The 18,580-nt window shown below is 42.0% G+C and overlaps 1 protein-coding gene across 2 annotated transcripts in view; it reads left to right on the top strand.

Annotated features, from left to right (window-relative positions):
• Window positions 1-18,580, top strand: part of oxct1a (3-oxoacid CoA transferase 1a) — a 119,843-nt gene that overhangs the window by 2,563 nt on the left and 98,700 nt on the right. Inside the window, exons 1-3 of one of the 2 annotated variants that reach the window (XM_014171140.2) lie at window positions 1,450-1,604; window positions 3,640-3,748; window positions 4,159-4,249. In XM_014171140.2, coding sequence (XP_014026615.2) covers window positions 3,640-3,748; window positions 4,159-4,249 — 200 coding nt within the window. In that variant the 5' untranslated portion in view covers window positions 1,450-1,604. Of the gene's footprint in view, window positions 1-1,449; window positions 1,605-3,639; window positions 3,749-4,158; window positions 4,250-18,580 lie in introns of those variants that run through there. The other variant, XM_014171139.2, reaches the window with a different exon arrangement.

The following is an 18,580-nucleotide window of genomic DNA, read 5'->3' as shown; positions in this document are numbered from 1 at the left end:
ACCAAAGACGAGACATTCAAAACTATAAAATAACACATATGGAATCATGTAGTATTTTAGACTCTTCAAAGTAGCCACCCTTTGCCTTGACGACAGCTTTGCACACTCTTGGCATTCTCTCAACCAGCTTCACCTGGAATGCTTTTCCAACATTCTTGAAGGAGTTCCCACATATGCTGAGCGTTGTTGGCTGCTTTTCCGTCACTGCGGTCCAAACCATCTCAATTGGGTTGAGGTCGGGTGATTGTGGAGGCCAGGTCATCTGATGCAGCACTCCATGCTAATTTCTCTACCAACATCGTTTTTGGAGAATTTGGCAATACATGCAACCGGCCTCACAACCAAAGACCATGTGTAACCACCCCAGCCCAGGACCTCTACATCCAGCTTCTTCACCTGCGGGATCGTTTGAGACCAGCCACCCACAGCTGATGAAACTGGGTTTGCACAACCAAAGAATTTCTGCATCAACCGTCAGAAACCATCTCAGGGAAGCTCATCTGCGTGCTCATCGTCCTCACCAGGGTCTTGACCTGACTGCAGTTTGGCGTCGTAACCGACTTCAGTGGGAAAATGCTCAACTTTGATTGCCACTGGCATGCTAAAGAAGTGTGCTCTTCACGGATGAATCCTGGTTTCAGCTGAGATTCTTTGAAGAATCTCAAATATAAAATATATTTTGTTTTGTTTAACACTTTTTGGGTTACTACATGATCCATATGTTATGTCATAGTTTTGATGTCTTCACTATTATTCTACAATGTAGAAAATAGTATAAATAAAGAAAAACCCTTGAATGGTACTGTATTTTTGTTTATTTTTTTTATATAACATAGCATTTTCTAAATTCAAACACACCACCTGCAGCTGGACACATACATGTTTCCCAGCATGATAGCTATTTAGCCTATGTTGGCTGGCTACTGTTGTAGCTACTATAACGAGTCTGTCACCCGTACACACTCACATGACCTTGGTTGAGAAAGCACTTAGGATTCCAATTTAATGTGACCAATTGTTTGTTTTGCCAGTGCCACTGTGTTCATTGTGTACAGTAGCTAGTTCCCATTGAAGACACTCCCCCAGCTAGACTGTATAAAAAATTCACCTCTACCAATGTAGTATAGCTCAGAAGCCCAAGAATGTTTCCATTGCGTTGCAACCCAGTGCCCCCGGACCCTTTGCAAGCCGTGTGCACTAAAAGGACAGCCAAAATTAGAGCCACGTACAACTGTAGTGCAGAACAGTCTCTGTAACCTGAGGTGTGGTCTACCGGTAGTAGAATAGAAAATAAAGCCATGCCTACAGTTCTCCAATAAGGGTATTGTTAATCTTGTCTATGTTTGCAGTTCTGTTCTAGAATAAGTGCATTTGAGTGTGTACAGCACATTACATAGCCAAGTAAAACTCAACGATGCACTTCACATCAACGGAGTTGTGTGGAGACATGAGTGGGCGGAGTGTACCTCCGACTACATCGAGTCGCTGTCAGGCGATACGAGGAAACAGTCGGTGGTTGTATTTGATTAAAGTTTTATTAAAAAGTATGGATTTCAGCAAACAAAGAAAGGCACACAACAACCGAGGACAAACATAAGAACACGGTAAGGGTTTAAGAATGTATCTTTCTGAAGCATCGACTGCATAGCCACTCGAAGGAGTCGGGAGGTTCATTTCAAAAACTCTAGTCTGCTCTCAACTCTGTGGAGGAGTTGAGGTACTTTGCTACACACTACAATGATTAGGGAATTACAGTCATTGACACAATGCCATTAATGTTCTATGCATTTTATTGTGCATTCCATTACCAATAGAAGTTAGCCTCTCAGTAATCCTATAACATGTTGTATTGTTTGTGTTTTGACCTCCTTTAGTCACATGTAATGCAGTTGTTGCTGTGTGTTATTTAGTGCCACAGTACAGTGTGTGTAGACTGACCCTAAGATAAGGTGTTGTAGGTTATAACAGTAAATAAAGCTAATGGTCGTTTATTTTCCTGAAAGGTTCCATCTAGGTCAGCCTGGGTATATACCCTTAAAGGCCCAATGCCACATTTTTTTATTTTTATCACGATAACAAATATTTTCTCGGTAAGATTCAAGTACCATAATGTGATTCAGGGGGTGGTTGCAGACATTTGAATAATATTTTATTTTGTACTTCAGGGACTTGAGGCTAATGTCAGAGCTAAGAAAAATAACTTCTGTATTGTCAGAGACCGTCTCAGATCCACCAGGCTTCCGATTTCCTCCAGTGAGCCTTCCATCTACAGTAGTACGGTACGGTGGATATAATTAGTTACAGCAGAGGAGTTAATGGATGAGCCAGTGGTGGGATAATGGCTGAAAATAAAAAGCTTGATGAGGTTAAACGGCTTCCGTCTGCTTTCCACGTCTCAGCTGGAGAAATTTGCTTCATTGCAGAGTTCCCAAGATCCCACCAGTTCAAGCCTGTCGGTTTCCTTGCCACATGTCCACTTTGTTTGTTGTGTGTTGCCTTTCTTGTTTATCTTTCCTGTGCTGTAGTTGAATACATTCTTTACTATAGGCCTTGGTTTTTATCTCACTGCGGTCAATGTGAAGTGCTGATTTTTATAGGGCTGATTGCCTTGTTTAGGGGGGTCAAACTCATTTTGCACCGGGGCAGCGTTCGGTCTTCTTCAAGGAGGTCCGAAGGCGGCCCCCGGTGCAATTGGTTTTCTTGCTGTGAAAATTTGCCCAAAGAATACATCGTTCTTGGAATTTTTGATGCTCGCTGACTTTCTAGCTTTCATTTCAGTGATTATTAGTGAGCTGGACACAGTCAAGAAACTATATGAATGTAGATCCATTATTACTACACAGGTTGATTTGGTTTTAGTCATTTTAAAGTATATTGAGTTTGTGCCCTCCCTGTGAGGCTAAAGTTCTCAGCTGTTTTGGTCTTGTAGCTACCACATTGTAGCAGCGTGAAGCATGCGCTGATACTCTGTGTGACTGTGTGAGAGCAAAGTCTTGCATCGTGCTCATCTCAATGGCTACGTTAGAGCGGATCACTTTTGTGAAGTCGGTGACTATCGTTGGCCTTTTCAAAGTGTGTTGCATTCAGCGGATAAAAATGGTCGGACTTGCGCCTACATGCCAACTTCATGAACTTGATGTGATCAATGGTCATGAAGTTTTGACTGCAGTCAGCTGCAAGTTTCAGCAGTTGCTCTTCACCGACTTCCTCCTGGAGCCATCGCCTGCATTGTGGGAGGCTCTATTGTCAACCAATCATTCTTTTTTTTTTTGACCCGGCTGTCACAGATGCACCTCCCCTGTCTTCACTCCTCGACTTTTTAGTCGGTTGCTTTAGCCTTACCACTCAAACGCGTCCAATACCTGCTCATAGCAACGTCATTTCGCTGAGTCTACCTTTTTAAATTTTAAAGTCAATCTCAATGTGACCACCAGAAACAGTAGCTTGAAAACCTCATTAGGTTTTTTGCCCTCTATGTATTATTATTTTTTGTTAGTTTAAGAGTGATTTAAAGTAGTTTCAGTATAGTTAGTTTTTCAAACAGGTTTGTTGTTTTATTTCAGATTACTAAATCTTTTTTCTATGATTTGAGTTTTTGTTTACTATAATAAACTTGGACTGTTCCTCTGTGTTCCCCAGATGTGTGGCTGCTCCTATACCACCTCCAGCCAGAGAAACTCCCAGTTCTACACAGACCCCACAGACGCTGTTAAGGACATCCCCAGTGGAGCCACTATCCTAGTGGGAGGTAATATCAGGAGACCATCAGGACTACACTGTGGGGTTTGAAAGTGCTTTTTCCTGTGATGCATTACAAATGCAGCTGTCACTGTAGACTGTTTACCCCTTAACACTTCATAGATTTGAAAGAATTTGATAGGAGTGTAAGCAAAAAACATTCCACCTAGCCTATCACAGTGCAAGGTGGGGCTATTATAATATTGTTAATACCCATCTCTTACAGGTAGGATATAGATCAACTTGGATATCGGCAAATTTGTTATATGAACCAGTTCATGGCATGCTGCTTATCTTTTTCAGCAGGGGAAATTCTCACTCCCACATTGCCCTGTGTCCTCTTCATAGTAATGGGCCATGCTCTCCTTTTCAATAGAAATCACTGTAAACGATTGATTGATTCTCTTTCTCTCTCACTAGGGTTTGGTTTGTGTGGCATCCCAGAGAACCTTATCAACAGTTTATTAAAGACTGGTGTAAAGAGCCTCACAGCCGTCAGCAACAATGCTGGGTAAGTGAGTCAGTGGGGGTGGGTGTCTTCATGTGTGTTTGCACACATGTGCAGGTTCCTGCATGCAACCCAAAACTGTGGGTGCATTCAATGGTGGTGGCCATGCTTTTGAAAGTTGTCACGACAACCTCAGCACACTCAAATCCCACTCTCTTTGTTTCAATAATGAATGGCCAAGTTGAGAGAGGACAGGATAAATTAGTTGTTTACATTTCTGCCATGGCTGGATTGATTTCCACGTCATGTAATTTGTTTGTTTACATTTTAGTTTAAGTGTGGTGAAATTCTCCTCTCATTTCAGTATTGTTTATACAGTTGAAGTCAGAAGTTTACATACACCTTAGCCAAATACATTTAAACTAAGTTTTTAACAATTCCTGACATTTAATCCTTGTAAAACTTTCCTGTCTTAGGTCAGTTAGGATCACCATTTTATTTTAAGAATGTGAAATGTCAGAATAATAGTAGAGAATGATTTATTTCAGCTTTTATTTCTTTCATCACATTCCCAGTGGGAACTTTACATACACTTAATTAGTATTTGGTAGCATTGCCTTTAAATTGTTGGGTCAAACGTTTCAGGTAGCCTTCCACAAGCTTCCCACAATAAGTTGGGTGAATTTTGGTCCATTCCTCCTGACAGAGCTGGTGTAACTGAGTCAGATTTGTAGGCCTCCTTGTTCACACACACTTTTTCAGTTCTGCCCATAAACTTTCTATAGGATTGAGTATCAGGGCTTTGTGATGGCCACTCCAATACCTTGACTTTGTTGTCCTTAAGCCAGTTTGCCACAACTTTGGAAGTATGCTTGGGGTCATTGTCCATTTGGAAGACCCATTTGTGACCAAGCTTTAACTTCCTGACTGATGTCTTGAGATGTTGCTTCAATATATCCACATAATTTTACATTTACATTTTAGTCATATCCAGAGCGACTTACATTTCATTTCATGCATTTTTTTTTTGTGCATTTCCTTCCTAATGATGCCATCTATTTTGTGAAGTGCACCAGTCCCTCCTGCAGCAAAGCACCGCCACAACATGATGCTGCCACTCCCATGCTTCATGGTTGGGATGGTGTTCTTCGGCTTGCAAGCGTCCCCCTTTTTCCTCCAAACTTAACGATGAACATTATGGCCAAACAGTTCTATTTTTGTTTCATAAGACCAGAGGACATTTCTCCAAAAAGTACAATCTTTGTCCCCATGTGCAGTTGCAAACTGTAGGCTGGCTTTTTTTATGGCGGTTTTGGAGCAGTGGCTTCTTCCTTGTTGAGCGGCCTTTCAGGTTATGTCGATATAGTACTCGTTTTACTGTGGATATAGATACTTTTGTACCTGTTTCCTCCAGCATCTTCACAAGGTCCTTTGCTGTCTGGGATTGATTTGCACTTTTCGCACCAAAGTATCTTCATCTCTAGGAGACAGAACACGTCTCTTTCATAAGCGGTATGACGGCTGCATGGTCCCATGGTGTTTATACTTGTGTACTGTTGTTTGTACAGATGAATGTGGTACCTTCAGGCATTTGGAAATTGCTCCCAAGGATGAACCAAACTTGTGGAGGTCTACTTTTCTTTTCTTTCTGAGGTCTTGGCTGATTTCTTTTGATTTTCCCATGATGTCAAGAAAAGAGGCACTGAGTTTGAAGGTAAGCCTTAAAATTCATCCACAGGTACACCTCCAATTGACTCAAATTATGTCAATTAGCCTATCAGAAACTTCTAAAGCCATGACATCATTTTCGGGAATTGTCCAAGCTGTTTAAAGGCACAGTCAACTTAATGTTTGTAAACTTCTGACCCACTGGAATTGTGATTAAGTGAAATAAGATGTCTGTAAACAGTTGTTGGAAAAATTACTTGTGTCATGCACAAAGTAGATGTCCTAACCGACTTGCCAAAACTATAGTTTAACAAAAGAATTGTGGAGTGGTTGTAAAACAAGTTTTAATGCCTCTAACCTAAGTGTATGTAAACTTCCGACTTCAACTGTATATTCTTGCACCAAATTACTTTTCATCTGTGTCTGACTAGTATAATTGATTTTCCATTCACTTCAATTATCTCAACCTTGATTTGTTACTGCTGTTAGGAAATGTTTGTTGCCACAGATGCAGTGCTAGTTGAGAACCCAACTTCAGGATAATGTGTGCATTCTCCTCTTTGCTGCGATCATGATCAGTGTTTTATAAAACCATTTGGAATATGTTTATAATCACTGAACTCCAACAGAGTCAGGTCCAAACATTTTAAACAAGAGTTTCTCATAATGAAGCTTCCGTGTGTGGGACCAGGGGTGTAGGATAAAGTTGCCCCAAGATGCTAATCTGAGGTCAGTTTTACAATCTACACAACTTCCACACAGAGCTGGGGTCAAAGCACCTTTCACAAGGGGTCCTGACCTTGAATGACAGTTTTCACCCACTCCTAAACTCTCGATTTTCTATCGATGTAGTGTTGTCTGGTCTTTTAGGGTCAGGGGAGCTGTTTTGCACCAGTAACCGGAGGGAGGGACTGACCACTGTGCTGAGTGGTTGGCTAGTTTCAACCCAAGCTATCAGTGAGGATGAACTAATCCTGCTAGACGTGTGGTGAACTGCAGGACCAACTCTCTAAGGATGAAGCACCGACTGGAACAAAGTGTCTGTTTGTCTTCAGAAAGCAGAGAAATGCTTCATACTTAATTCATGTTGGCCTACGACTTAACTGCACGTGTGTAGGCTTAATGTGAAGCAGTGGGACAGACTGAATCCAAAAGTAGTTGTGAACTTGCTGCCAGAGTTATATTCTTGTCTCTTCGTTTACTCCATTTCAGTGTGTTAGTTTATAAAGAGATGACTTTGGAACATCCCAGACATACCACAGGAGCTGGATAAAATTATTCTGGCCATGCTAAGCTATGAAGAGGACATCCACCGAAAAAACATTTCTCCTGCTGCTTGTTCTATGTGCCTCCCTCTATACTGTACCTAAACTGTTTGACAGAAACCTGAAGAACCAGTCATTTTAGACCAGGTTTCCCCAACTGGTGGACCGCAGGTGGTTTTTATTTGGCCCCATAGTTTTCTGAGCAAGAAAACATTTCATTGTTTTTGAAATTTTCATTGTTTGGTGTAAAAGACTGTAAAAACACCAGTAGATCAGATACAAGATTTACATTTTGGAAATCCGTTCCCAAATATTCCCACACATAATAGAGAGACACATCGTGATCATACAGTGAGGGGAAAAAAGTATTTGATCCCCTGCTGAATTTGTACATTTGCCCACTGACAAAGAAATGATCAGTCTATAATTTTAATGGTAAGTTTATTTGAACAGTGCGAGACAGAATAACAACAAAAAAATCCAGAAAAACGCATGTCAAAATGTTATAAATTGATTTGCATTTTAATGAAGGAAATAAGTATTTGACCCCTCTGCAAAACATGACTTAGTACTTGGTGGCAAAACCCTTGTTGGCAATCAGAGGTCAGATGTTTTTTTGTAGTTGGCCACCAGGTTTGCACACATCTCAGGAGGGATTTTGTCCCACTCTTTGCAGATCTTCTCCAAGTCATTAAGGTTTCGAGGCTGACGTTTGGCAACTCGAACCTTCAGCTCCCTCCACACATTTTCTATGGGATTAAGGTCTGGAGACTGGCTAGGCCACTCCAGGACCTTAATGTGCTTCTTCTTGAGCCACTCCTTTGTTGCCTTGGCCGTGTGTTTTGGGTCATTGTCATGCTGGAATACCCATCCACGACCCATTTAATGCCCTGGCTGAGGGAAGGAGGTTCTCACCCAAGATTTGACGGTACATGGCCCCGTCCATCGTCCCTTTGATGTGGTGAAGTTGTCCTGTCCCCTTAGCAGAAAAACACCCCCAAAGCATAATGTTTCCACCTCCATGTTTGACGGTGGGGATGGTATTCTTGGGGTCATAGGCAGCATTTCTCCTCCTCCAAACACAGCGAGTTGAGTTGATGCCAAAGAACTGCATTTTGGTCTCATCTGACCACAACACTTTCACCCAGTTGTCCTCTGAATCATTCAGATGTTCATTGGTAAACTTCAAACGGGCATGTATATGTGCTTTCTTGAGCAGGGGGACCTTGCGGGCGCTGCAGGATTTCAGTCCTTCACGGCGTAGTGTGTTACCATTTGTTTTCTTGGTGACTATGGTCCCAGCTGCCTTGAGATCATTGACAAGATCCTCCTGTGTAGTTCTGGGCTGATTCCTCACCGTTCTCATGATCATTGCAACTCCACGAGGCGAGATTTTGCATGGAGCCCCAGGCCGAGGGAGATTGACAGTTCTTTTGTGTTTCTTCCATTTGCGAATAATCGCACCAACTGTTGTCACCTTCTCACCAAGCTGCTTGGCGATGGTCTTGTAGCCCATTCCAGCCTTGTGTAGGTCTACAATCTTGTCCCTGACATCCTTGGAGAGCTCTTTGGTCTTGGCCATGGTGGAGAGTTTGGAATCTGATTGATTGCTTCTGTGGACAGGTGTCTTTTATACATGTAACAAACTGAGATTAGGAGCACTCCCTTTAAGAGTGTGCTCCTAATCTCAGCTCGTTACCTGTATAAAAGACACCTGGGAGCCAGAAATCTTTCTGATTGAGAGGGGGTCAAATACTTATTTCCCTCATTAAAATGCAAATCAATTTATAACATTTTTGACATGCATTTTTCTGGATTTTTGTTGTTCAAATAAACTTACCATTAAAATTATAGACTGATCATTTCTTTGTCAGTGGGCAAACGTACAAAATCAGCAGGGGGATCAAATACTTTTTCCCCTCACTGTATACAAATGTAAGCAAGGTCTGAAAGGATTATGTTTTAGTCAAATATTGTAACTGTTTAGGAGTCTTGCGCTCAATTTGCAGTCTACAAATTATTTCATCACATGGCTGAATATATTTGATGATCCCTGTTTTAGAGTGAAAAACCTTTGGGAATTTGAATGATATAAAATGTCTGGGTACAGGCCTATACCCGACCCAGATTAGACAATTTGATATGTTTACTAGTCAGACAACCGTCAGGAATCTGAGAAGGAATGTTTTTTTTTTATAGGCAAAATAGAAAAGAAAATGATAGCAAACATAAGTTAAGAACTTGTAGTCTACTGTTCTCTGAACCCTGTGGAGTTCTTGTCCTTCAAACTCTGTCTGTCTCTGTCTGTTTCTCTTTCTTTCTCTCTGTTTAGATAATATTTTCAGTATAGTTTTAGTTTTTCAAACAGATTTCTTAATCATTTTGTTTCAGTTTACAAAATAGTTTTTTCATGATTCGTTTTGGTTTACTATAATAACCTGAGGTCCGTGAAGCCACTCAGTATATGTCTTTAGTGAACTGCTTATATGGGTCGGTCACAAGAACGACTGGTGACACATTGCTACCTGGAATTAAAAAGAATAGTTTTATTTACTGCATATCACTACTATTGGTTAACAACTGTCTCTGAGAGACTATTGTGACTGCTGGCCTGGCGCACTTCCCAGCCTTTTCTTTGTCAGGGCAGATGGGCTCATTAGTTTCTATGCCCTCTTGAGGCAACTGTATAAACCATTGTGACTGCTCTCAGCCCAGCAGTAGCTCTATCAGGCCAGTCTTTCAACTCCCAAGAACCAATGAAGTGGGCAACAGATATGCCTACACTACTTACGATATGTCAGGTTTCAATATATCTTAGAATGGAAGAAGGAACCCTGGCATAAACTCTCTCAACTTTTTTTGTGCCTGCAGCAGTCAGGCCAGCGGTAGCTGAAGCTGTATCTGTGTCTGTATGTTACTGTCTACGGCGCTGGTTTGGCTGTCTATCAAGAGGAGGTCTGCTCTCCTCCACCTCTTCCTGTGACACATAGATGCTTTTCGTGGTAATCTGAGCCCTGTGGAAAACATAATGGAGTCGGTGAAGGGGGAAAACCAGGGCAGGCAAGGAGTTGGAAGAAAGGTGGGGAGGCAAGAAACTCTACAGAATGGGAGGGAGAGAGGGGGTGCAGAGGTTAATTTTATTCCCCCTAATGCGCTGCCTTTTCACTTTAGAGCAATTTCATAGTAAGGTCAACCTGAGCATGAAAAAACGAAAAAGCTTATTTCCTAATTAAACTACCTTCATATTTACCTTGAATGTGTGTATTTTGAAGTGAAGACTACATTTGGCCTTTACATTTGCGAAATTGAATGTTATTGTTACTAAGTAGGATGCAAAGTCTCAAAATAAGTATTCTCAGTCAACCCGATTGCATAGCTTTTGGCAACGGCTCACAGAACTTGTTTTGGTACTTACATCTGTCCCCCTGTGTTTCTGACTAAGTCGGAAGGTTAGTGAAACAATATCAAACAAATGTTTGTCCACTGAGTGCTAATGAAGAATAGAACGCTGATTTGGACAGGCAGTGTCACATCTAACATTTTTAAGGAAATGTTGTTATTGTGGATGCGTTTAGAGTAAGATTGTATGCAAAGCTAACTTTCATCAAGGGCTTAGGTGATATTGATTTCCTTTCTCTCTTTGTCAGTACTCGTTCTAAGCGTAATGGATGTGACTGTTAATTACACTTCATAACATGATCAATGACTCACTAGTCAGCATAACTCGATCATGATAGAATGTTCATGCCCTTCCTACTGCTTCCGAAGTGTGCTTATGTTAGCAAACAAGCTAGCGGCCAATCTTTATCTGTGTGTGATATATTTCGCGTGTTCATATGAACTGCAATCATGCATTGTTCTGCTAACTGGAGCATTGCATGTGATCACACTGCATAATACATCACATAAACATAATTAAGGTCTTAAATATCCATAAACTTTCACCGGTCATGCTGAGTTTGTTTACTTCCATGAGTAACTACGGGTACCCCACAGTGACAACATTGGTCTGTACCTGTGTCTGCCATGCTGCTTGTGAACTGCAGCTTTCAAGCCTCAGATGATTTACGATCTGACAAGAAATGTTTACGAAAGTGCAAACCCTGTGCCACTGGTAGGTTATAATTCCCATGAAGAAGTTTAACCCTTCATGGGAAAGACGTCAAGATATAGTAGGGATGAGTGAGGAATAAGTCCAGTTATCTCAAATACACCCATTTCATTCCCTTGTTTATCAATCCCTGATTCTATTATTAGAGGTATACACTGAATGGCCCCGGAGGGGATGCCTGCCATTTTACGGGCTCCTAACCAACTGCTCTTTTGTTAGTGATTTCGTGTTAACTTTTTTTTGTGCTTATTTTGTACATAATGTTGCTGCTACCTTCTGATATCACCGAAAAGAGCTTCTGGGCATCAGAACAGCGATTACTCACCTCAAACTGGACAAAGATGTTTTCTTTAATGAGTCCAATGCGAAGGATATACTGGGGGTGGAGGTCGGGCTGCCTTCTGTGAATTCGTAGGTGAGTGAGTAAACCTCCACTACCATCGGTTCTATTGGCCAACGTGCAATTATTATTCGTAGCCGTCTATATACCACCACAAACCGATGCTGGCACTAAGACAGCACTCAACGAGCTGTATAAGGCCATAAGCAAGCAAGCAAACAAATAAATGCTCATCCAGAAATGGCGCTCCTAGTGGCCGGGGACTTTAATGCAGGCCAACTTAAATCTGTTTTACCTCATCTCTACCAGCATATCACATGTGCAACCAGAGGGGGAAAAACTCTAGACTACCTTTACTCCACACACAGAGACGCATACAAAGCTCTCCCTCGCCCTCCATTTGGCAAATCTGACGATAAATCTATCCTCCTGATTCCTGCTTACAAGCTAAAACTAAAGCCGGAGCTACCAGTGACTTGCTTAATACGAAAGTGGTCAGATGACGCGGATGCTACGCTACAGGACTGTTTTGCTAGCGCAGACTGGAATATGTTCCGGGATTCCTCCAATGGCATTGAGGAGTATACCACCTCAGTCACCGGCTTCATCAATAAGTGCATCGACGACGTCGTCCCCACACTGACTGTACGTAGATATCCCAACCAGAAGCCATGGATTACAGGCAACATCCGCATCGAGCTAAAGGCTGGAGCTGCCGGTTTCAAAGAGCGGGACACTAACCGGACGCTTATTAGAAATCCCGCTACTCCCTCAGACAAACCATCAAACAGGCAAAGCGTCAATACAGGATTAAGATTGCATCCTACTACAACAGCTCTGACGCTCGTCAGATGTAGCAGGGCTAGAAAACGAGTATGGACTACAAAAGGAAACCCAGCCCAGTGACATGAGCCGACCATATGAGCTAAATGCCTTTTTATGCTCGCTTTGAGGCAAACAACACTGAAGCATGCATGAGAGCACCAGCTATTCCGGACGACTGTGTGATCATGCTCTCCGTAACCGATGTGAGCAAGACCTTTTTAAACAGGTCAACATTCACAAAGCCGCGGGGCCGGACGGATTACCAGGATGTGTACTCAAAGCATGCGCGGACCAACCGGCAAGTGTCTTACTGACATTTTCAACCTCTCCCTGACCGAGTCTATAATACCAACATATTTCAAGCAGACCACCATAGTCCCTGTGCCCAAGGAAGCGAAGGTAACCTGCCTAAATGATTACCACATCAACCCCATCATCCCGGATACCTTAGACCCACTCCAATTTTCACACCGCCCCAACAGATCCACAGACGAATCAATCTCGATCACACTCTACACTGCCCTTGCCCACCTGGAACACTTATTTAAGAATGCTGTTCATTGACTACAGCTCAGCGTTCAACACCATAAGTGCCCACGAAACTCATCCCTAAGCTAAGGACACTGGGACAAAATACCTCACTCTGCAACTGGTTCCTGGACTTCCTGACGGGCTGCCCCCGGGTGGTAAGGGTAGGCAACAACACATCTGCCACACTGATCTCAACACTGGGGTCCCTCAGGGGTGCGTGCTTAGTCCCCTCCTGTATTCCCTGTTCACGCACGACTGCGTGGCCAAACACGACTCCAACATTTTAAGTTTGCTGATGACACAACAGTGGTAGGCATAATCACAGACAACGATGAGACAGCCTATAGGGAGGAGGTCAGAGACCTGGCAGTGTGTTTCCAGGACAGCAACCTCTCCCTCAATGTGAGCAAGACAAAGGAGCTGATCGTGGACTACAGGAAAAGGAGGGCTGAACAGGCCCCAATTAACATCAACGGGGCTGTAGTGGAGCTGGTCGAGAGTTTCAAGTTCCTTTGTGTCCACATCACCAACAAACTATCATGGTCTAAACACGGCAATACAGTCGTGAAGAGGGCATGACAAAACCATTTCCCCCTCAGAAGACTGAAAAGATTTGGCATGGGGTCCTCAGATCCTCAAAGTTCTACAGCTGCACCATCGACAGCATCCTGATGGTTTGCATCACTGCATGGTACTGCAACTGCTCGGCGTCTGACCGTAAGGCGCTACAGAGGGTAGTGTGTACGTCCCAGTACATCACTGGGGCCAAGCTTCCTGCCATTCAGGACCTACACTACTGTTCAAAAGTTTGGGGTGACTTAGCTTTTCTTTCAAAAACATGGAAATTTCACATTTTTCTGTCCATTTTAAAATAACATCAAATTGATCAGAAATACAGTATAGACATTGTTAATGTTGTAAATGACTATTGTAGCTACAAACGGCCGATTTAATAAAAAAATTTTTTACATTTTTTTATTTATTAAATCGGCCGTTTGTGTGTGTGTGTGTGTGTATGTATGTATGTATGTGTGTATGTGTGTGTGTGTGTGTGTATATGTATGTATTATGTATGTGTGTGTGTGTGTGTGTGTGTGTGTATGTGTGTGTGTGTGTATGTGATATATGTATGTGTGTATATATATGATTGTATGTGTATATGTATATATATATATGTATATATATATATATATATATATATATATATATATATACATCCTGGAGCCAGTTCACTGGTGTTTTGTGGGTACTGTTTAATGAAGCTGCCAGTTGAGGACTTGTGAGGCGTCTGTTTCTCAAACTAGACACTCTCTGTACTTGTCCTCTTGCTCAGTTGTGCACTGTGGCCTCCCACTCTTTCTATTCTGTTTATAGACAGTTTGCGCTGTTCTGTGAAGGGAGTAGTACACAGCGTTGTACGAGATCTTCAGTTTCTTGGCAATTTCTCGCATGGAATAGCCTTCATTTCTCAGAACAAGAATAGACTGACGAGTTTCAGAAGAAAGTCCTTTGTTTCTGGCCATTTTGAGCCTGTAATCAAACCCACAAATGCTGATGCTCCAGATACTCAACTAGTCTAAAGAAGGCCAGTTTTATTGCTTATTTAATCAGAACAACAGTTTTCAGCTGTGCTAACATAATTGCAAAAGTGTTTTGTAATGATCAATTAGCCTTTTAAAATGAAAAACTTGGATTAGCTAACACAGCGTGCCATTGGAACACAGGAGTGATGGTTGCTGATAATGGGTCTCTGTACGCCTATGTAGGTATTCCATAAAAAAGCAACCGTTTCGAGTTACAATGAACATTAATAATGTCTACGCTGTATTTCTGTTCAATTTTATGTTATTTTATTGGACAAAGATTGTGCTTTTCTTTCAAAAACAAGGACATTTCTAAGTGACCCCAAACTTTTGAACGGTAGTGTATATACTAGGTAGTGTCAGAGTAAGGCCCAAAAAATTGTCAAAGACTCCAGTCTCCCAAGTCATAGACTGTACTCTCTACTACCGCACGGCAAGCGGTACCGGAGCACCAAGTCTAGGACCAAAAGGTCCTAAGATTCCGTAACATCTTCTTCTACCAAGCCATAAGACTGCTGAACAATTAATCACATGGCCACCCGGACAATTTACATTGACCCCCCTCCATTTTATTTTTTCACTGCTGCTATGTGATGTCTATCTATGCGTAGTCACTTTACCCACACCTTGATGTACAAATTACCTTGACTAACCTGTACCCCCGCTCATTGACTTGGTACCGGTACCCCCTGTATATAGCCTCATTATTGTTACTTTTTATTATTTTATACTTTTAGTTGACTTCGTAAATATTTTCTTAACTCTTTCTTGAACTGCATTGTCGGTTAAGGGCTTGTAAGTAAGCATTTCACGGGAAGGTCTACCTACACCTGTTGTATTCGGCGCATGTGACATATTTAAATTTGATTTGAAATGCAGTTCTTGAGGAGAAACGACCACACAGGATTTGTGTACATCTTTCCAGCAGGCTTAGATGGCGGCAGGTCAAGTTGTCCAGTCACTTTTGTCCTTTTGTGGACAACAGGGGGAGGAGGTACCATTTCATCGAGCATGCGCTGCCAGATTAAATGGTGTGAGATTAACACAAAGCATGAGTTTATATAAAAAAAAAAAAGTTGAATTAAGTTTGAGTTTTTCAATGTTTATTCTGTTACTCGGTAGGTGTTTTGATAATAACATTGAATATTTTAAATAAAACATCAGTCTTTAATGATCTATAATGAAATTACTAAAATGTTGTGCATTTGAAATGGAGTGCAGTGTCATCATTTGCTTTCTGTCTTTTGGGACCCTGTCACATCCATAATGCAGAATGTCACATCCATAATAACATTTTCCTGTAGTGTTATGAAAGTCCATATATTTCTATATTTGAGGTATGCAGCACTTTAATTCGCAATGAAAATAGAGTTTTTCAATTAAAGAATTGTAAATGCATTTTTTAGCACATTTGTGCATTTAGGGTTGGTTAAGACAGGACCCACGAGTGCACTTTGATAGCCTATGCAATGACTATACAAGATACTGGGGATTTATTGGTTCTTTGAGGTACACTGCATTTTCAGATGACAACAAAAGTATTATTGTGAAGTTTGTTGAAGAAATCTTTTAATATATAAACACAATTTGCATAGTGTCACATCCAGAACGGTACATTTTCCTCTAAAGTATACAGTGCCTTTGGAAAGTATTCAGACCTCTTGACTTTTTCCACATTTTTGTTATGTTACAGCCTTATTCTAAAATCGATTTAAATGACTAACGAATCCTCAGCAATCCGCACACAATACCCCATAATGACAAAGCGAAAACAGGTTTTTAGAAATTTTTGCAATAAAAAAATAAAAGATGCCTTGCTATGAGACTCGAAATTGAGCTCAGGTGCATCCTGTTTCCATTGATCATCCTTGAGATGTTTCTACAACTTGATTGGAGTCCACCTTGTGGGAAATTCAATCGATTGGACGTGATTTTGGAAAGGCACACACTGTCTATATAAAGGTCCCACAGGTGACGGTGCATGTCAGAGCAAAAACCAAGCCATAAGGTCGAAGGAATTGTCTGTAGAGCTCCGAGACAGGATTGTGTTGAGGCACAGATCAGGGTAAGGGTACCAAAAAATGTATGCAGCATTGAAGGAACCAAGACTCATCCTAGAGCTGAGCGCCCGGCCAAACTGAGCAATTGGGGGTGAAGGGCCTTAGCCAGGGAGGTGACCAAGATCCCGATGGTCACTCTGACAGAGCTTCAGAGTTCCTCTGTGGAGATTGGAGAACCTTCCAGAAGGACAACCATTTCTGCAGCACTCCACCAATCGGGCCTTTATGGTAGAGTGGCCAGACGGAAGCGAATCCTCAGTAAAAGGCACGACAGCCTGCTTGGAGTTTGCCAAAAGGCACCTAAAGACTATCACCTGAATACCAAGCGTCACATCTGGAGGAAACCTGACACCATCCCTACGGTGAAACATGGTGGTGGCAGCATCATGCTGTGGGGATGTTTTTCAGAGGCAGAGACTGGGAGACTAGTCAGGATCAAGGGAAAGATGAACGGAGATGGATCCTTGATGAAAGCCTGCTCAGGACCTCAGACTGGGGCGAAGGTTCACCTTCCAAGCACACAGCCAAGACAACGCAGGAGTGGCTTCGGGACAAGTCTCAATGTTCTTGAGTGGCTCAGTCAGAGCCCGGACTTGAACCTGATTGAACATCTCTGGAGAGACCTGAAAATGGCTGTACAGCGACTCTCCTCTCCCCACCCAACCTGACAGAGCTTGAGAGGATCTGCAGAGAAGAATGAGAGAAGCTCCCCAAATAGAGGTGTGCCAAGCTTGTAGCGTCATACCCAAGAAGACTTGAGGCTGTAATCACTGCCAAAGGTGCTTCAACAAAGTTCCGAGTAAAGGGTCTGACCACTTATGTAATGTGATTTTTAAGTTTAAAAAATGTTTATACATTTGCAAAAATGTCTAAAAACCTGTTTTTGCTTTGTGTGTGTGTGTGTGTGTGTGTGTGGATTGATGAAGGGGGGACTATTTAATCCATTTTAGAATAAGGCTGTAACCATAAAATGTGGAAAAAGTTGAGGGGTATGAATACTTTCCGAATGCACTGTATATGATACTTTTATATTTTCATCATTGTTGTTTTTGTGTGTAGCCAAGCCTTACCTTCACAGTGGCTATTCATATTTTACCCTAAGACTTTGAGATTCACAGACCTTTGCTGATGTGTCCATTCTCCCAAAAATGCCTGTCAATTTCAGTCACATCCATAACTAAGTTTTGCTGTTCCGTTACTTCAAAGTGGTATTACTTAGAATTTTGTAACACTTCCCCTATAGGGTTCTACAAATATACAATAACATTTTCATTTATGCTTGATAAGTCAATTCTGTGAGATATTTTGTTTCTCATTTTGTGTGCAAAAGTCACATACATAACATTGGCATTGCCCTTTACTGTCATACACAAACATTTAGAACAAATATAATTTCATGCTGTTATAGTAGATTGTTGCACTTTGTTAACTTTCACAGTACCTGACTGACAGAGCTGTTAACACACACTACGGTAGTTTGACCTTCATTCATTTAGGATTACTTGCGTAACCCCGGTTCTATGAGAATATGAGGTAATATGTGTCACTTATGGGATACGCCTTTGGGCAGGTCACGAGCTCGAAGTGTCCAATCACACAGCATCTGTTGGAGACAGACAGGTTGAGTGGCGAATGATTTGAGCCCCTCTCTTCAATAAAGGGAGCCACTTGCCCACCAACTGGTCATCCTCAAGCATGCATCACTTCCTTGTGCTTTTGTTATCAGGGAAAAGCAGTGACACATCTCACTAATAGAAACCTAAGATCTGCTTCTAATACTCGTTTCGATGTGTCACTTATGGCATATTGCCAACTCCTGTAACGCAGACATGCTCTCCGAAGCCAGGGTTGTTCCAACAGCATCACCATTCAGAGGCTCCCAAACTAAAGACAGTATACGCCAATGAAGGTGCAGTGATGTCCAGTTGGTAAAAGGGTGGCCCAACATGCCGCCTCACAAAGAGGTTAGCCTTACCTTTGGTGGAGTGAGCCCTCAGGCCCTCCGGGGGCT

This window comes from Salmo salar, chromosome ssa24, assembly GCF_905237065.1.
Source record: "Salmo salar chromosome ssa24, Ssal_v3.1, whole genome shotgun sequence".
In the NCBI taxonomy this organism is placed as follows: domain Eukaryota; kingdom Metazoa; phylum Chordata; class Actinopteri; order Salmoniformes; family Salmonidae; genus Salmo; species Salmo salar.
Note: the sequence above shows the minus strand (reverse complement) of the source record. Positions and strands in the feature narration are given on the sequence as shown.